This window comes from Schistocerca nitens, chromosome 7, assembly GCF_023898315.1.
Source record: "Schistocerca nitens isolate TAMUIC-IGC-003100 chromosome 7, iqSchNite1.1, whole genome shotgun sequence".
NCBI lineage: Eukaryota > Metazoa > Arthropoda > Insecta > Orthoptera > Acrididae > Schistocerca > Schistocerca nitens.
In genome coordinates this window covers 344,636,161-344,657,502 of record NC_064620.1, presented here as the reverse complement: position 1 = coordinate 344,657,502, position 21,342 = coordinate 344,636,161, and the positions used below count along the sequence as shown (strand labels likewise).

At 42.1% G+C, this 21,342-nt stretch overlaps 1 protein-coding gene across 2 annotated transcripts in view; it reads left to right on the top strand.

The window, feature by feature from the left end:
* Positions 1–21,342, top strand: part of LOC126194805 (sodium-coupled monocarboxylate transporter 1-like) — a 196,175-nt gene that overhangs the window by 101,905 nt on the left and 72,928 nt on the right. For both annotated transcript variants that reach the window (XM_049933119.1, XM_049933118.1), the window contains exons 9-10: positions 4,416–4,524; positions 9,313–9,422. In XM_049933119.1, the coding sequence (XP_049789076.1) occupies positions 4,416–4,524; positions 9,313–9,422 (219 nt within the window). The remainder of the gene's footprint in view (positions 1–4,415; positions 4,525–9,312; positions 9,423–21,342) is intronic.

The following is a 21,342-nucleotide window of genomic DNA, read 5'->3' as shown; positions in this document are numbered from 1 at the left end:
CCATTTGAAGCATTTTGAACCATTTCCATTATCCAGATATAAAAAAATGGCTTTACATAAAATTTATGCATTGCAATAAAAGGAAATAATAATTATGGTGAAGTACGATTTTGTCAGGAGGCATATAAATTAAAATAAGCATTGCGACAAATATTGCAATACGTTAAGTCCATTACAGTGGAGTACATTAAAACTTATTAAAAAACTTCATTTCATAAAATATTAAAACAGGAGTAACAAATTGGCGTGATAATTATAATCCACATTTCCTTACTTTATTTTATAATCTAAAAACGTAAAATGTAATTATAAGTGCAAATATACAGGGTGTTTCAAAAATGACCGGTATATTTGAAACGGCAATAAAAACTAAACGAGCAGCGATAGAAATACACCGTTTGTTGCAATATGCTTGGGACAACAGTACATTTTCAGGCGGACAAACTTTCGAAATTACGGTAGTTGCAATTTTCAACAACAGATGGCGCTGCAAGTGATGTGAAAGATATAGAAGAAAACGCAGTCTGTGGGTGCGCCATTCTGTACGTCGTCTTTCTGCTGTAAGCGTGTGCTGTTCACAACGTGCAAGTGTGCTGTAGACAACATGGTTTATTCCTTAGAACAGAGGATTTTTCTGGTGTTGGAATTCCACCGCCTAGAACACAGTGTTGTTGCAACAAGACGAAGTTTTCAACGGAGGTTTAATGTAACCAAAGGACCGAAAAGCGATACAATAAAGGATCTGTTTGAAAAATTTCAACGGACTGGGAACGTGACGGATGAACGTGCTGGAAAGGTAGGGCGACCGCGTACGGCAACCACAGAGGGCAACGCGCAGCTAGTGCAGCAGGTGATCCAACAGCGGCCTCGGGTTTCCGTTCGCCGTGTTGCAGCTGCGGTCCAAATGACGCCAACGTCCACGTATCGTCTCATGCGCCAGAGGTTACACCTCTATCCATACAAAATTCAAACGCGGCAACCCCTCAGCGCCGCTACCATTGCTGCACGAGAGATATTCGCTAACGATATAGTGCACAGGATTGATGACGGCGATATGCATGTGGGCAGCATTTGGTTTACAGACGAGGCTTATTTTTACCTGGACGGCTTCGTCAATAAACAGAACTGGCGCATATGGGGAACCGAAAAGCCCCATGTTGCAGTCCCATCGTCCCTGCATCCTCAAAAAGTACTGGTCTGGGCCGCCATGTCTTCCAAAGGAATCATTGGCCCATTTTTCAGATCCGAAACGATTACTGCATCACGCTATCTGGACATTCTTCGTGAATTTGTGGCGGTACAAACTGCCTTAGACGACACTGCGAACACCTCGTGGTTTATGCAAGATGGTGCCCGGCCACATCGCACGGCCGACGTCTTTAATTTCCTGAATGAATATTTCGATGATCGTGTGATTGCTTTGGGCTATCCGAAACATACAGGAGGCGGCGTGGATTGGCCTCCCTATTCGCCAGACATGAACCCCTGTGACTTCTTTCTGTGGGGACACTTGAAAGACCAGGTGTACCGCCAGAATCCAGAAACAATTGAACAGCTGAAGCAGTACATCTCATCTGCATGTGAAGCCATTCCGCCAGGCACGTTGTCAAAGGTTTCGGGTAATTTCATTCAGAGACTACGCCATATTATTGCTACGCATGGTGGATATGTGGAAAATATCGTACTATAGAGTTTCCCAGACCGCAGCGCCATCTGTTGTTGAAAATTGTAACTACTGTAATTTCGAAAGTTTGTCTGCCTGAAAATGTACTGTTGTCCCAAGCATATTGCAACAAACGGTGTATTTCTATCGCTGCTCGTTTAGTTTTTATTGCCGTTTCAAATATACCGGTCATTTTTGAAACACCCTGTATGTAGACACTACTAATGAAATTTTGAATCGGTGTCACGGCTGCCAAGCGAAGTGAAATACAATAAAATGTTTGTCATAAGCTTGTTAGCAAATTTCAGAAGACATAAGGAGCATACACCGATGTTGAAAACAACATTACAAAGTGTACGATCTGTAAATGCTGAAAAGAGGTCTTGGATAATTATACAGTTTGTACTCATGTGGCACACTGTCAAACGTTACTATATGGTGACGAGTCCTCTAGGTTGACTGTATTGTTCCCATCCAACACCATAACCGTCCTGAAAGCAACGCGATTCCAGTTGTCGTCCCAGCGTGTTCCAATCTCGTCGGTCGACTCACTGCAGAAGTCCACGATCCGATTGGAAGTGACCACCTACCTGTACTCCTCACCATCTCCTACACACAATCGCATCTCCCTGCACCCCATCTCAGTCTCCATGCAAGAGTTATCCAAGATTACTTCCGGTCCAACTGGAATCCCTTCGAGGAATCCATAGAAACCCAGATTCAGAGCCACCTCCTGGCCTTCCAGCAACCTGACGATACCACTCACGCCACGTCCTTCCTGCAGCAGACCTTGTCAGAGGCTACATTCACCCAACCGCCGCTGTCAACTTCAGAGACAACTCAGGAACATAGTAAAAAAAGAAAAGCCACCTGGGGTTGGCGCCAGACATGCATATATCAAACTGAACACTGCACTCCCATTAACTCTTCCTAGTACTGGAAAGCAATCCATCGATCATCCCGTATCTCACTACCCACTCCTTCACAACAACCACCCCTTATCTGACAACCTGAGTAAAGCTTTGCATCCTACGACTGACATTTTCTCCGTCCTTGATGACTCTCATTTTGATTACTAATTGTTTCTACCACTCACGAACATACAAACACTGCTGTACCACCCCTGGTTTCCAGATTCCAGCTTCCAAACCATAAACAGATTTAAATCCACCAATTACAGCGCACGATATAAAACAAGTACTCCACAACAAACGCAACACTTCCGCAGTTACGAATCAGTTATTTATCTACACCTTAAAGAACATCCCTTTCCTTTCTAGTCATCTTTGCAACACTTTCCACCACTATCTACTCCACAGGTTCCTATCCTCAACTATGGAAAACCTCTAAAAACCTCCAAAATCCTACTTTTTCTCAAATTGCGTAAATCTACTACTGATAAGTCCTCCTGAGACCCGGTCTCCCTCACTTCAGTGTTTGGCAAGGTCTTCGAATCTATCCTTTCCCGACGCATGCATCGACACCTATTGTTTTAGTAGAGGCATGATATTTTCAATAACTATCAGGCCAACAGTTACTATAGTTCGTTTAGATAAAAGTTCGCGAGTAATCTTCAGAACGTCAATTACTGGGAAACCGCAGTTGAGGTGGCAGTCACTGAAACAAACGCAGTTTTCTTTGCGGCGTGATCTATTTACGAAATTTCAATCGCCAACTTTCTCTTCCGAATACGAAAATATTTTGTTGGCACCCACCTACGTAGGGAGAAATGAACATCATAATAAAAGAAGAGAAATCAGAGCTCGAACGGAAAGATTTAGGTCTTCCTTTTTCCCACGCGCCATTCGAGAGTGGAATGGTAGAGAAGTAGTATGAAAATTGTTCGATGAACCCTCTGCCAGGCATTTCCGTGTGAATTGCAGAGTAACCATGTAGATGTAGATGTCGATGTAGATAAGTTTATTGGTAGAATTCACATAAGGAACTTTGTAAAGTCAACTGATATTCTTTCGCACTAATACCCGTTTAATGAATGTTTGAATTGAATAAATGAGTGTGTTAAACCAAAACTTGTTTCTGTACACCTTCCATTCATGTCAAATTTATTAATTCGTCATTCTCCACCTTAGGGTCCGTAGCTAGGTCTGTAAATTCTTCCGTTATCCATTCCATTGTGCACAATAATTACAGCTTTGGCTTGAAGGGCACTTAATTAATTTTCTAGTTCAGGCAAACATTTATACGCGTAAGGAATTTTGCAAACCGTTGTCTGAATGAGCTGCAGATAACTTCTCGCTCCCTGTATTTTATTCTATGGTGAGTGAATCACGTGACAACGAAGTGAGGGAAACAAGAGGTCTTAGTTTCTTGTTCTACAGAGCACATTCACGATAAACGTTTTAATGTGGAATGTGTCAGCAGAAGAAATATTATACAGTTGTACACAAATAAAAAAAATAAAAACGCCACTTCGGCCGGCGATTTTATTTCCATGGGTAGAATATGAAAGAGTTTGATAGCTTCATATTTCTCGCCTTTCTGTGCCATAGTTAGATTAATGAAGTAACCGTTTTGTTTTTTGACTCATGTAACGTGCGTATAAAGCTCGTCTGCATTAAAAGCTTGTATCGCTTGTGTTATGCTGAAAAACAAAATTCACACAGAAATTTACGCATGTATAGATCATTACGTTCTGAGTAAGTACATTACTGAACTATAGCCTAACACCTTGTCCTTAAAATGACAATTTACAGCTGTGGAAATTTTAAGTTTGCATGTCTTTTATTTGCAGAGCGGTGTGGATATTCACTGCGGGTGCTGCTAGCCTCATCCTGCTGAGCACCTACAGCGGCCTCCTGATCTTCGCCAGGTACTTCGACTGCGATCCTCTCACCACCAAGGTACTCGTTTATAGCGTAAAGCAGTGCGCTACTGGGTAGAACCGCAGACCTTCAGACGGTGTGAAAAAGCGGCACTTAAAAACATAAAGGCGTTGTAATACCACTAAGGCAATACTGTAAGAGTCCGCCTTCGTAACTGAGTGCTCAGCACGGCTACTGCGATGGGAAGGAGCCGGGCTCGATTCACGGCACTGCTAAGGATTTTTCCTTGATGGGAGGACTGTTACAGGGTGCACTCATCCTTAATAGGCCAACTGAGCAGCTACACGACCGATTAGCGGCGGTTCCAGCGTCAAGAAATCCAATGGCCAGGTGAGCGATGTGCTGAAATATGCCTCTCCATGCCGCATTGAACGACGGCATTGACAGAGGATGACATGGCGGTCGCTCGGGCTCAGCTTGCCCACATAGGGCCAGAAAGTGGAAACGGAACAGATTTGAATACTGTGAGACGTTAATTGGCTTTCCCTGCTCACACAATACCTTTTTGATTAATGTATGACGGCGTGCTAAAAGGTACTGTCTCCGAAATTTTGGCGTTAAAACTCTTAAAGCTTTTAAATAAATGAAACGTTATTTATAGTCTACATTTTTATTCTTCATGACTACATATATATTTCTCAACATAGTCACCGTTGCGACGAACACATTGCTCCCAACGAGATACCTGTTTGTTGGAACTGTCACTGCCAACTGCTTGACTTTGTTGACGGAGTTTACAAACTCACCTCTGCTTGCACCGCTTCATCACTATCAAACGGAGATCCTTTCCCGAAGTTATTTTAAGTTTTGGAAACATGAGAATAAGGTGGCGCCACGTAGGGAGGAGGTTTGGCGACAGTGTACACAAGACGCCGGACTGTTGCAGATGTCACATCGCTAGTCGGTGGCCTGGCATTGTCTTGCTGAAAGAGAGGGTGCTTCATGAGCGGACGAATTCGAAAGTCGATTAGAGTACGCTGTTCCTCACGCATCGAGACGTAGTTACGTTACTCACCACCATGTTACACACTGGAGCCCTCTGGCAGTAGAGTGTAGCAAATATTTTGACACGAAGAGTGAAGACATAAACTATGTGATCAAAAGTATCTGGACACCTGGCCGAAAATGACTTACAAGTTCGTGGCGCCCTCCATCGATAATGCTGGAATTTAATATGGTGGTGGCGCACCCTTAGCCCTGATGACAGCTTCCACTCTCGCAGGCATACGTTCAATCAGGTGCTGGAAGGTTTCTTGGAGAATGGCAGCCCATTCTTCACGGAGTGCTGCACTGAGGAGAGGTATCGATGTCGGTCGGTGATGCCTGGCACGAAGTCGCCGTTCCAAAATATCCCAAAGGTGTTCTATAAGATTCAGGTCAGGACTCTGTGCAGGCCAGTCCATTGCAGGGATGTTATTGTCATGTAACCACTCCGCCACATGCCGTGCATTGTGAATAGGTGCTCGATAGTGTTGAAAGATGCAGTCGCCATCTCAGAATTGCTCTTCAACAGTGGGAAGCAAGAAGGAGCTTCAAACATCAATGTAGGCCTTTGCCGTGATAGTACCACGAATAACAACAAGAGGTGCAAGCTCCCTTCATGAAAAACACGACCGTAGCGTAACACCACCGCCTCCAAATTTTACTGTTGGCACTACACACGCTGGCAGATGACGTTCACCGGGCATTTGCCATACCCACCCCCTGCCATCGGATCGCCACATTGTGTACCGTCATTCGTTACTTCACACAACGTTTTTCCACTGTTCAATCGTCCAGTGTTTACTCTCCTTACACCAAGCGAGGCGTCGTTGGCATTTACCGGCGGTATGTGTGGCCTATGAGCACCCGCTCGACCATGAAATCCAAGTTTTCTCACCTCTCGCCTAACTGTCACAATACTTGCAGTGGATTCTGATGCAGTTTGGAATTCCTGTGTGATGGTCTGGATAGATATCTGCCTATTACACCTTACGACCCTCTTCAACTGTCGGCGTTCTAAGTCAGTCAACAGACGAGGTCGGCCTGCACTTTTTTGTACTGTACTTGTCCCTTCATGTTTCCACTTCTCTATCACATGGGAAACAGTGGAGCTAGGGATGTTTAGGAGTGTATAAATCTCACGTACAGAAGTATGACGCAAGTGACACCCAATCACCTGACCACCTTCGAAGTCCGTAAATTCCGCGCAGCGTCCCAGTCTACTCTCTCACGATGTTTAATGACTACTGAGGTCACTGATATGGAGTAGCCGGCAGTAGACGGCAGCACAACGCGCCTAATATGGAAAAAGTATGTTTTTGGGGATGTCCGGATACTTTTGATCACTTAGTCTAGAATAAAGATACAGAATGTTAATGGTGTTTGTTTTATTTAAAACTCTTTGAGTTTTCACATTAAAAATTCGGAGGCATCACTTTTCAACACACCCTTGTAATGGAAGGAATGATTCAACACAAGAGAAGAGGCCGTCTGGACGGCTGTGCAGGCATTGAAATTTACACCGATTAAAAATGTCGTAAACATACCATCTGCAGTGCTACTCATCGTATTTTATCCTGACAACTAGGCAGGATCACTGTCATACATTAGGCCACAGTAAGAATGTCTGAAAGATGTGTCGTCGGCCGATTGACTGTTTAGCGTCAACTGTCACAGGACGTATCATATTGACTTGAGACTGTAATCACACCGCAGCATTGCGAAAATATGCCCCAGTGTGATTTACACAACATTTCGCAGAAGCAAAGTCGGAACATGCACCTTTTTTTTCTATTCTGTCCAGATTTTGAAGCGTGTTGGCCCATTGTACGGTGGGTTAACGACGAGCGCCGGTGCGTAGGCCAGCGGTTTCCCACATCCGGTCTCGCTTAAGCTACACGATTCGCAAACATTTAGAAAAACGTTCTGGCACTTTCACATGGATAACACTGTGCAAAACGTATGAATTCCAAACTGCATCAGGATCCACTGCAAGTATTGTGACAGTTAGGCGAGAGGTGAGAAAACTTGGATTTCATGGTCGAGCGGGTGCTCATATGCCACACATCACGCCGGTAAATGCCAACGACCCCTCACTTGGTCTAAGGAGAGTAAGCATTGCATGATTCAACAGTGGAAAAACATTGTGTGGAGTGACAAATCACGGTACACAATGTGGCGATCCGATGGCAGGGGGTGGTGGGTATGGCGAATGCCCGGTGAACGTCATCTGCCAGCGTGTGTAGAGATGAGAGTAAAATTCGGAGTGCAGTATTATGGTGTGGTCGTGTTTTTCATGGAACAGGCTTGCACCCCTTGTTGTTTTTCGTGGCACTATCACAGGACAGGCCTACACTGATATTTGAAGCACCTTCTAGCTTCCCACTGTTGAAGAGCAATTCGGGAATGGCGCCTGCAGCTTTCAACACGATCGAGCACCTGTTCATAATGCACGTCCTGTGGCGGAGTGGTTACACGACAATAACATCCCTGTAATGGACTGGCCTGCACAGAGTCCTGACCTGAATCCTATAGAACACCTTTGGGATGTTTTGGAGCGCCGAAGTCGGGCCAGGCCTTACCGACCGACATCGATACCTCAGTGCAGCACTCCGAGCACCTGATTGAACGTGTGCCTGCGAGAGTGGAAGCTGTCTTCAAGGCTAAGGGTGGACCAGCACGATATCGAATTCCAGCATTACCGATGGAGGGCGCCAGGAAGTCATCTTCAGTCAGGTGTCCGGATACTTTTGATCACATAGGGGACGTATAAAACTTGAAAATAGATTTTCTCTGAAACTAGGGGACGTCACATGAAAATCCAGTAGCCAGGTACTACAGGTAGGACAGGTAGGACTGGTCGCTCTACAGTATACCTAAGATTCCAAAAAATCTGTGATTAACAGGTCTGACGGTACTCTTGTGAGCCATCAGCCTTTCCTTAACATTCCAAAACTGTTACAGAGGGCGTGGAGAGACATTACACCAATGGTTATCTGTGTAAAATCGTTCACATTTATCGTTATAACGCCAACCTCTTTTAATTATAACCTCTTCTATGACATACAGGTGGTGACAGGTCTCATATATAAATTTGGCAAACACCGATTTGTCGTGGTTACTAATTTAAGAATGTCAGCATGTAAACATATAAATTTTCGTCAAGATATAAGGAACATGCTTTTAGACTGTTCACAGTTGAATGGTCGAACGTACAGCTGGTTTTTACAGTTGTTATTTCAAGTTGCACTGACGTCACTTTCACGTCAGGAATACGACCAGTTTCGGAAGTTTTTTGACGGATGTTGCACAATATATAAATGTCTTTTTGATCGACATAAACCACATTATTGTGGAGCTTATAGTAATCGATATTTTCAGTCGGTGATGTGGTCATTATTGTTATGTTATGAAATCGTCCAATGTGGGAAGCTGATATAAATTATCTCCAAACAGTTATCTTTATGTCATTTAATTTGGATATAACTAGTTCTTGAGTACACATCTCATTTTCACAAGTCACGAATATCAGTTGTAAATTAAGAAAAAAAATGACAAGAAGTTATTTTTGTGGCATTTGAGCGTGAGAAGTGAATTGAAGAAACTAGTTTTAATGGCGGCTGTCTGGAGATAATTTATATCAAGTCTCCAAATTTAATCATCCACATGACCTGCTCTCATTCGTCATGAAGATGAGTATAGTCCCACATTTAGGCAACAACTTTTTATTACCCTGTTGTGAATTTGGCAGTTAACTGTTGTCTTTAATATCACTTGGGGACGTGTGGTGATTTTGAGTCTGGTCTTGGTTCACTGCGGTCACAGGTGGCGCGAGCCAAGGATCAACTGCTGCCGCTGATGGTGGCGGAGTCGCTGGGCGGTCTTCCCGGGATGACGGGCCTCTTCGTGGCCGGCATCTTCAGCGCTGCCCTCAGGTAGGTGCTCCAGAGGTATACAGCACACCTGAACTCACAGAGACTGCTGCGTTTTGTGTCGCTGCGTCGTCACTCTGGCCAGCTGCAATACGACTGTTTGTACTCTGTATGCTGTGAAATGTGTTGATTCCAGCACCTGCTACACTTTCAGCCCTCCCATATTTCCATACACGGTGATTCAGTTTCCCTATCACTATCGTTTTATGCAACCCACGATGTTACAGCTGACCTTAATAAACCACGTGCGAGAGTTTCATATTTTTTCGCTCGCTACGCTCAAACAATTAGTGCCACAGAAAAAAATGAGCAAGACCTTTTTGTAGGAAATTTAATATAGTTATCTTTTTTATTGGGATATGTTTTCGCTAGAGGCTACGATTTTTGAATTATTAAAGAAAAACATACAGAAGTGATCTTCTAAAGCACCTTTTCTCTACCCTCATCCCTTACTAGTCAGGATTCCTGGCACTCCCTCCAACCACTGTACAAAAATTCCAGACTACACGAATTCTTCCCGCATTCGACCTCCTTTGATCTCTGGTGACAACGCTACTACGCCACCATTAATGTTATTAATCTAAACGAGCCCTTGAGGATGATGAACGAAAAACGAATTTTGTAAACGTTACACTAAAAAATTTACACACATTAAAAGAGGGAAATGGATAGTTGAAGGTAAATGTAGTGGAAATTAGTGAAGTGCGATGGCAGGAGTAACAGGACTTCTGGTCAAGTGAATACAGGGTTTCGATGCAAAACCAAATAGCGGTAATGTATGAGTACGTTTAATAATGAATAAGAAAACAGGACTGCTGGTAAATTACTAAGAACAGCATAGTGAACATATTGTCATAGCCTAGATAGACACGAAGCCCACGCGTGCCACAGCAGTACAAGTTTGCATGCCAAACAGCCCCGCAGATGATTAAGACATTGAAGAAATGTATGATGAGATAAAGGAAATTATTCATATAGTTAAAGACGAAAATTTAATCGTGGCGTGGTATTGGAATTTGATAGCAGGAAAAGGAAGAGAAGAAAAAATAGTTGTTGAATATGGACTGGGGAAAGGAATCAAAGAGCAAGCTACCTGGTAGAATTTTTCACGGAGAATAATTTTGTCATCGCTAAAACATGGTTTAAGAATCATAAAAGAAGAATGTATACTTGGAACAGACCTGGAGACACAGAAAGGTTTCAGATTGATTCACATATAACAGTTAGATAGAGATTTAGGAACCAGATTTTAAGTTCTAAGACATTTCCAGTTGCAGATGTGGACTCTGACCACAAATTGTTGGTTATGAACTGCAGATTAAAACTGAAGAAATTGGAAAAAGGTAGGAAATTAAGGAGATGGTACCTGGATAATTTGAAGAACAAGAGATTATTGAGAACTTCAGAGGGAGCATTATACAACGGTTGATTAGAGAGCTGGAAAAAGAAGTACAGTAAGAGACCAAGAGATGAAATTGTGAAGGCAGTAGAGGATCAAGTAGATATAGACAAGACATAGTAGGAATCCTCGGATAACACAAGAGATACTCAATTAAATTGATGAAAGCATAAAATTTAAAAATACAGCAAACGAAGCAGATAAAAGTGAATACAAACGCTTAAAAAATGAGATTGACAGGAAGTACGAAATGGCTAAGCATGAATAGCTAGAGGACATATGTAAGGATTCAGAAGCATATTTCACTATGGGAAAGACAGATGCCCCCTACAGGAAGATTAAAGAGGCCTTTGGAGTAAGAGGAAGCAGCTGTTTGAATATCAAGAGCTCAAATGGTTAACCAGTTCTAAACAAAGAAGGGAAAACTGAAAGGAGGAAGGCGTACATAGAATGTTTATACAAGGGAGCTGAACTTGGAAGCAATATTATAGAGAAGGAAGTGGACGTAGATGAAGATGAGATGGGAGATATAATACTGTGAGAAGAATTTGACAGAGCTCTGAAAGACCTAAGTCGAAACAAGGCCCCGGGAGTGGACAATATTCCATCAGAACTACTGACAGCCTTGGGAGATCCAGCCATGACAAAAGGCTTCCATCTGGTTAGCAAGATGGATGAGACAGACGAAATACCCTCAGATTTAAAGAAGAATATAATAATACCAATCCCAATTCAGCAGTTGCTGACAGGTGTGAAAATGACCGAATTATCAGTTTAGTAAGTCATGGTTGCAAAATACTAACACGAATTCTTTACGGAAGAATGGAAAAACTGATAGAAGTAGACTCCTGGGAAGATCAGTTTGGATTCCGGAGAAATGTGGGAAGACGAGAGGCAATCTGACCCTACGACTTATCTTAGAAGATACGTTAAGGAAAAGCAAAGCTACATATTTAGCATTTATGGACTTAGAAAAAGCTTTTGACAGTGTGGACTGGCATACTCTCTTTGAAATTCTGAAGGTAATAGGGGTAAAATACAGGTAGCGAAACGCTATTTACTGCTTGTACAGAAACCATACCGCAATTGTGATAGTCGAGGGCCATGAAAAGAAAGCGGTGATTGAGAATGGAATGAGGGTTGTTGCCTATATCCGATGTTCTTCAGTCTGTACGCTGAATAAGCAGCAAAGGAAACAAAAAAAATTGGAGTTGGAATTGAAGTCGAAAGAGAAAAATGAAATCTTTGAGGTTTGCCTACGACCTTGTAATTCTGTCAGATACAGTAAAGGACTTGGAAGAGCAATTGAAGGGAATGGGCAGTGTCCTGAAAGGAAAAAGAGGATAATGGAATGTAGTCGAATTAAATCAAGTGATGCTGAGGAAATTAATTAGGAAATGATGTGTTTCAATGTCATTACGAAGGGTTTACGAGAGTTAGTCATATGGTTCCAACTATCATCTCGAATAAATCAAATTACGGCCACAAAGTTGCTGAGATTGTAAATTCTTCTCTGCATATAAACTTTCAGTGCACCATTATCCCAAACCATCCATGATTTTATGGAAACTTTGTTTTCAGAAGTCTGCATTTTGCCTGTTTAGTAAAATCACCATTTCGTCGTTCTGGAGATTTCTTCCATATAATGTTTTTCCATCAGAAGAAAGAGGAAGAATTCCATGAGTACCAAGTCAGTAGAATAAGGGAAGGAGGAGGGGGGGGGGGTGTTCATAGCCCAAAGAGGCAGTATGTATGGCTGTGTGCTGTGCACAATAAACTTGGGCGTTGTAGAGGAACAAACTCCCTTGCACAGCTTCCCGCGACGTTTTGTCTTGAATGCCTCCAGTCTCCTCATCGGAAGTTTTCGGTAGTATGGTTTTAACAGCTCGTCCGTACGAGTGTAATCTGTTAGCACCATACCACATCAGTCTCAAAAAAAAAAAAAAAAAAAAAAAAAAAAGACTCGTCATCACCTTACTCGATGATCGTTAAGTCTTCACTTTTGTAACGCGGTATGCAGATTCATAGCGAAACCTGTAAGCAATACGATACATAGACGTTGATTTTTAATAAGAGAGAAATAATTTACTCACAGTAAAGTGGTTGAGCGGTCTGATTTGCATTTTAATTTACACAGTAAAGCCTGGTGTAGGGTATTTCTTTCGCTTTGGAGGCAAGCGCAGTGCTTGTTACGAGTAGACCTTGCGCCTATCAAGGCTGCAACCCAAACTACATCCCAGTTAAGAAAGCAGCCTGCTACCTTGCAGAAGTTATACGGGGCTGCCGCGGCACGTTCGACTACAAAACGGCGACCAAAGCGCCAGCAGAGGTCGCTGGCTCCACGGATCTCTTTTTTTCTTTTACGCCAGCCACGTCATAGGATGCAAGACTGAATGTATCCTGGCACCGACGGCTGTACTTAGGGCGGTGCACGGGCTCTGCGCAGCGAGTTCCCGCATAACGAGCTGCCTGGATTAGAAAAAAAATGGCTCTGAACACTATGGGACTTAACATCTGAGGTCATCAGTCCCCTAGAACTTAGAACTACTTAAACCTAAGTAACCTAAGGACATCACACACATCCATGCCCGAAGCAGGATTCGAACCTGCGACCGTAGCAGTCGCGCTGCTCCGAACTTAAGCGCCTAGAACCGCTCGGCCACACCGGCCGGCGAGCTGCCTGGGCTGGGGCACGAATGCTTACTACATTTCCACAATCAGGAGCTCACTCCGGGGCCGTAGCTACGCCGCATTCACCGTTGGAGCCAGCATGGTCGTTCTCAATCCTTCAGCCTCGTCTCTCTGCAGAAAACGCGGCGCCGACAGGAAGACCGATTCTTGATTTTGTAATATTTCTGTGCGTGCCTGTTGTTCGGCCTCGCCGGACATAGAATATCCTTCTTTTAAACTTGGACTCCAACTATTCCCTACCGGATATTGTTGTCAGATTTAGAATTTATATGGGACTTTGTCATTATCCTAAATGTGTTGTGAACTTTGAACAGGCTTAGTTATTTTTCTAAGTGACAGAAGAACGTTACTCCGACGGTGTTTTTCTGAAGAGTGTTAAGAACTTATGATCAGTGTTGTTTTTCTATCTTTTAGGGTCAAGGCTTGGTACAGCACTTTGTTTTCCCCATTATCACACTAAGTCAGATAAGAATTGTAAAAATTTGTTTTCACCTTCCGAAGTTTGAGAAACTGTGCCTAACCAAACGAGTTCGGTTTGTTTCATGATTCCCAAGATTTTTCATTACTAAGTTGAACTGCGTTTCTCTCTATTCAAATAAACATGTTTGTTTACACGTGAGCTGTTTACTTGATTACTTCCTACGGAGGACACTTCACGCCTCGCGGTGTGTGTTGAGGACAGGTAACAAGAAAGGGCCTCGCTGGTCTGGGGAGGAGAATAGCGACCACGCCCCCCCCCTCCCTCCACCGGCATTCTTCCGGGAGACTGCCACTACGGAATTAGCTGCGTTGCATTGCAGTGACCGCTGGCTTCGCCATTCACCAGCAGCGCAAAAGCTCTAGGCTCTAGCACGACGCGCCAGCTTGGCGTCCAGCATTGGAAGATGAGAGAACACGTAACATTCCGCAATTGCCGAACGGAAACGGACCTCGGTGGGTGACAAGCGGCACCACTACATCAAAGGGAAGTGCCCCTCTGATACAGCCCACACAAGTTGCGAGTTTGGAGAGGAAGAAAGTGAGCGGGGAAATAGCCTCACATTCTGTCCTGCATCTTTCTCGCAGCCTGTCATTAGCTGTTTTCAATAGAAGACCACCATTAGTCAATTGCTCTCTGGCGTCAGATAGACATAAGGTAGCAAACACAAAGACAGGAAGAGAGGGTTTTGATTGACGCTCAAGATGTTACATTTATAGGCGGGAGTTTCTTTAACGGTAGACAGCCATACCAATAATGAGCGCCTTTAACTTACAAGAGATGGACTCTCGTAGTTTTTGGAGGGAGGGTGCGTGCTAACAGTCTTGACATACGAGGAAAAAGACTTCGACATTGGGCCAGGTATGATTTCATATCCAGATCTGATAGAGAGTACTTTGTCTTCATTGCTGTGGCAGAACACTCCGACTTGGGTTGCACTAGCTATTGTTTCAACTGCAGTCTCCATCAGTGCTGTGCTCGTAAGGCGATGAATATGAGGCTGCGCAAGGGTGCAAGCTTTGGCAGGTTGGGAAGTCGGTACTTAAATTTTCATAAGAACAATTTCAACATATCAGAACAGACAGGTCCATTGGCTCGCTCATAACATTTTATAGCCGTCTTTCAACAACCGTATTCAATGTGTAGGGAGCATCAATAATGTTCACATTTTAAATTTGTAACGAGCAGTAAGATTCCAACCCTCTCCATTTATTTTGTCAATCGTTAGCTTCAATGATGATTTCAGGTGCTCGATTTTGTAGATCGACATCACTCGAATGTTATTAGGATTGTAAATTTTGTAATTTGGCGCAAATTTTGTAATAAACCAATTAGTTCATTTAACTAGCTTTTCAATTAACGTAGATAGCCTCACCATTATTCATATTTTATGCTTTTGATTAATAAAATTTTCATTCCCCTCCTTAAGGTTCAATGCTAGAGTCGTAACTTTGATAGCGTTTTAATTGCTTTACGAACATTTTTACCCGAACTGGATCTTAAGGATGTGTCTGAGTTATGACGAGGTCTAGTGCAGTTAACTTAGCTTCCCAAGCAGACACTCGGGCTTTCGCACCTTTTTCGGCAGTGGTGAATCCACGTGTTTCCACTGCTCGCTTTCCTCTTTTCTCTCGGGATGATAGTGGTACATCCAACACTGGTCCACGGTCATTAGGAGGGTAAAGATGTCATCTGGGTTGCTCAACCACAGTTGTAATATTTCCGGTACTGTTTATGTTCGGTAGAGTATTCGAATGAGGGTGATTAGTTACGGAACCCAATGGGCGGCGATATTTGTCATGTTCAAAGACTAGTGCAAGGTCTTGAAAACTCCTCCGTGACTGGTTTTCACGTTTTACACTATCGTCTGACTACGAGCACTAGAGCCTTCTCATCTCTTGGGACTAGCGGTTCTTCGGAGAGGTGGTCCGCCACTGCGTTTTTCGTCATACAGACTTTCACCACACTTGAAGCCTCTCCGCAACCTGTCTAAGGTTTCCTATGATGTTTCACTGCTGTAGTACACTTCCATCAAATCCGTATTAATTTTTGCGGCATTGATCCTCTAGAATTGCGGAACACGAATAAGTACATGGTGTTACAGATATCAATGAATTGGATCATTTCGTCTCCTCTGCCAGCTTACTACGGTACTGTGGACAGAAACTTGAGTGTATACCACGACTACAGACATGTACCTAGAACCAAACAAACAATTAACCATGGGACTATATGTTTTCGAGGTTATAATTCTGTTGCCTCTGTTGCAGGATTGCGCAATAACGTTTTCACTTCTTAAGTTATTCCTAGTGCAGTGTCGCATAGAACGTCTTTAGCACTCATTTGGCTTGAGATATATGGATGGATCAGACTTTCTGATGACACTGTTCTTCGGCTTCTTCACATGCGTTCCAGTCTTGATTCATCGAGAAACAGCCCAAAGTTTTTACACTGATTGGTAACGTTCACATTATCCCTCCACACGTGACATGAGCACAACGGCCGTTCTAATTTATCAAGTTTGAATTCTTCTTTTCCCCTCTACTTTGGTTGCAGGACACAAAAAATGTGTTGTGTGCAATTTGGGCTCACAGGAGAGTGGTAACGGAACCCTCAGCTCCTACAATTGAAGTGGGGAACATTGGATAAAAAATTGTTTATTTTTTTCTATAAAATATTGTACAAAATTTGCTGATTAACCAATAACTTCTACTTTCAACTTAATAATTAATGCTACTGTATTAACTATGATAACATAAAATATAAAGCTACTCTTTACAACTTCTATGACACACATATCATGAGAAAATCACATTACCTTTTAAACATTCATGTGCTTTCCTAAAGTCACATTTTATGCTCTCGATACTTGTGACGATACTCAGGTACAAGTCGTAGCACTCGCGGCTGCTGTTTCTTATGGTTTGGAAATAATTTAGTATTCTTGTTGCCGTCATTTTAATAACTATGTGTAGAGCACCAATGATGCCTTCATTTTTATGCTACAGCGAAGAACTTCTACTAAGGAACTTCCTATTAAAGTCCAATCCTAATTTGATAATGTCTGGGATCTCAATGCTTTGAACACTTTGAAGATTCATTGAGAAGACTGATAAGGACAGAGTAAGAGATGTCTACCATAAACATTTATCAGTTTATTCTGAGCTTTCATTGAGAAGACTAATTGGGACAGAATAACAGACGTGTACCATAAACAGTTTAGCAGTTATTGTAAAACCACACTAGACACCATGAACGTCAACTTGATATGTATACTTATTTTAAAATAATACTAAAATCCAAATACGATGCATTGGATTCAGAATAGCCACAGAATAATGCTCCTGCTTATGTAGTTATAAAGAAAATACAGATTTCACTAGCTGCATTTCCTTCGTGTCATGAAAACATAAACTCATCACGGAAGATAAACATTTACAAGTAATAAATGACAAAAAGCCTCTGGAGCAGGGAAACATACGCCATAAGACTGTGCTTCTCGAAGTATCATTATCAAAATACAGAAATTCAAACAAATATTTTTAATTCAAATGTTTCTTGATCTTCAACGTTGAATTCTAGGCTGGTCCTTATTGGAAGCAATTCCAGACCAAGTGGTTTGAATTTTTTGTCAAGACTGCTACAGATGGCACCTGTATTTATAAGGTAATCTCTTCCATAAAAACGCCGTTGAGAATTATTTCATACATTTAATACCTAGAAGGTAACTACAAAGGGAATTTTTGCAAAAATTTTCAGTCAAAACACACACATTTCCAGAAGTGCCCATATTTGATGTTATCGTGTCAAACACTAAGCCCTAACATCGGACTGAAAATAATATTCAGCAAGAGTTCCATATAAAACCTCTGCCTACTAATTTCTACAGTGAATCAGTGAGTGAAATACGTATAAAATGTCTGCGTTGTATGAGAAGCAGATTTTTCTTTCACTTTCAAATACTTTTATTTATAAAATATATACTGAAAGTACACATGTAGATGACTTACTGAATGACTGAATATCAGGTTCGCCGCACTCTTGCGTCTTCACGATAGCCTCTGCCGGCTCAGAAGGTCATCTCTCCTTCATAAGTAACTTGTGCTCCATTTCATGCATGAATCTTACCCGTCTTTTCAGGCTTTGATTGATCAAAACCCAACTACAGACTTTAACGTTAATGATAGAGGATTAGCATGTGCTATGACGCCAGCTTTTAAGCAAAACTCGTTTCTTTTGACTTACGAACCTCCAGTGGCAGTTGGTTATCTGGCTAGTACTCGAGCTAACAAGAGAAGGATCTGACTTGTGGGTCACCGATTTTGATAACGTTTTGCAAGGGCGATCGGTAGTGAAAATAGACATACGGTTTTGGCGTTTTGGTAGACAGTGTATAGTTTTTCAAAAAAATATAGGTTAATGTTGACGACGGAAAATCGTATTTTCATTTTTTATTAATATAGTATGGAGTCCAAAGCTAATAATATCCTTTTCTGTGTTTTGTGCTGTAGCTCGGCTATCCATCATTCTACGCGATCAGCAGAGCGACGTTGGCGGTCTAGCGATCGAAGCGTTAGACAACCAAACCGCTGGTCTGTGTCCAATTTTTGATCGTATTCTTTCTTTCATTTGGTATTTTTTTAGGTGTGTCTAAAAATATTCTGATTGTCGAAATACTTTTCTTTGCCTTTTTTCGAAGTAAAACATCGGGAAGTGTGATTAATAATCACGTGACTATATATAATGTATTGGCAGTTGTTTTTTATGATGACACATAGTACAAAAGTACCGAGTGATCAAAAAGTCAGTATAAATTTGAAAACTTAATAAACCACGGAATAATGTAGATAGAGAGGTAAAAATTGACACACATGCTTGGAATGACATGGGGTTTTATTAGAACAAAAAAAAACAAAGTTCACAAAATGTCCGACAGATGGCGCTGGACAGCAAAACTGCTACCGTGACGGGTGAGAGGTACGCCGATATGTTACAGAATCGCATCATCCCCAGCCTGAATCATAAACACCTGCTGCAACGTACGATGTTTATGCAGGATGGCGCTCCACCCCATATTACTAGACGCGTGAAAGATCTCTTGCGAGCGTCGTTTGGTGGTGATCGTGTGCTCAACCGCCACTTTCGTCATGCTTGGCCTCCCAGGTCCCCAGTCCGTGCGATTATTGGCTTTGGGGTTACCTGAAGTCGCAAGTGTATCGTGATCTACCGACATCTCTAGGGATGCTGAAAGACAACATCCGACGCCAATGCCTCACCATAACTCCGGACATGCTTTACAGTGCTGTTCACAACATTATTCCTCGACTACAGCTATTGTTGAGGAATGATGGTGGACATATTGAGCATTTACTGCTTTGTCTTACTTTGTTGTGCTAATTATTGCTGTTCTGATCAGATGAAGCGCCATCGCCACCTGTCGGACATTTTTTGAACTTTTTTTTTCTAATAAAACCCCATGTCATTCCAAACATGTGTATCAATTTGTACTTCTATACCTACATTATTCCGTGATTTATTCAGTTTTCAAATTTATACTGACTTGTTGATCACCCGGTACATCTAAAGTATATCATTGGGTAATTATAACTGATCGTCTAATCGTGCGCTTCTCGCAGTCAGTGGGGTGAAGCTGATCATAGAAACATGCAAAACATGAATGTTTCCCGCACCATGCCCAGCACACGTATGAAATCTTGCCTCACTGAAATGCTTTCTGGAACACTGTTCGTCGAAAACATATCTGATTCACATTGTTAAAAACAAATCTGTATTATACCATCTGACATGCAAACCAAGTGCATAAAAGCACATCTTAGGCGCAGACAGCTGGTTATGGGCGAACGTATGAATTTTGATACAATCCTCCCTGTATTATAATTCTCTGCTCTACTGTGATTCTGTGTGATTCTGAAGTCGTGTGCCGAAATTCTTTACTTGTACGAAGATGTAAACTTCACACGGTCGACAAAAAGAGGTACATTTCAGTGGTATCACTGTGCACATTGGCTGAGTATCATCATCTACGAAAGTCATATTGTAGCGCGTCATGTATCAGGAAGATAATAACTATCAGCACAATATGTATACTTATTTGATTATTAATCACACCTCTCGATGTTTTAATTGACAAAAACAAAGAAAGGTACTCACATGATCAGATACATCGAATGAAAAAAAACCACGATCAAGAATGGAACACGGACCAGCGGTTTGGTAGCCCAACGCCTCGACCGCTCGACCGCCGGCTTCGCTCATCTAGACGCATAGAGTGACGGATACCCTAGCCGCAGCATGAAAACCACGAAAACGTTAATAACTTGAACATTATTAACTTTTTACCCTATGTTATATCAATGAAAATGTTTGGTTTTATGCCTTTCGATGTATACAACTTATCTTAGAAAATAGATTAAGAAAAGGCAAACCTCCGTTTCTAGCATTTGTAGATTTAGAGAAAGCTTTTGCAATGTTGACTGGAATACTCTCTTTCAAATTCTGAAGGTGGCAGGGGTAAAATACAGGGAGCGAAAGGCTATTTACAATTTGTACATAAACCAGATCGCACCTATAAGAGTCGAGGGGCATGAACGGGAAGCAGTGGTTGGGAAGGGAGTGAGACAGGGTTGTAGCCTATCCTCGATGTTATTCAATCTGTATATTGAGCAAGCAGTGAAGGAAACAAAAGAAAAATTCGGAGTAGGTATTAAAATCCATGGAGAAGAAATAAAAACTTTGAGGTTCGCCGATGACATAGTAATTCTGTCAGAGACAGCAAAGGACTTGGAAGAGCAGTTGAACGGAATGGACAGTGTCTAAAAAGGAGCATATAAGATGAACATCAACAAAAGCAAAGCGAGGATAATGGAAAGTAGTCGAATTAACTCAGGTGATGCTGAGGTAATTAGATTACGAAATGAGACACTTACAGTAGTAAAGGAGTTTTGCTATTTGGGGAGCAAAATATCTGATGATGGTCGAAGTAGAGAGGATATAAAATGTAGACTGGCAATGGCAAGGAAAGCGTTTCTGAAGAAGAGAAACTTGTTAACATCGAGTATATATTTAAGTGTCAGGAAGTCTTTTCTGAAAGTATTTGTATGGAGTGTAGCCGTGTATGGAAGTGAAACGTGGACGATAAATAGTTTAGACAAAAAAAGAATAGAAGCTTTTGAAATGTGGTGCCACAGAAGGATGCTGAAGATTAGATGGGTAGATCACAAAACTAATGAGGAGGTATTGAATAGAATTGGGGAGAAGAGAAATCTGTGGCACAACTTGACTAGAAGAAGGGATCGGTTGGTAGGACATATTCTGAGGCATCAAGGGATCACTAA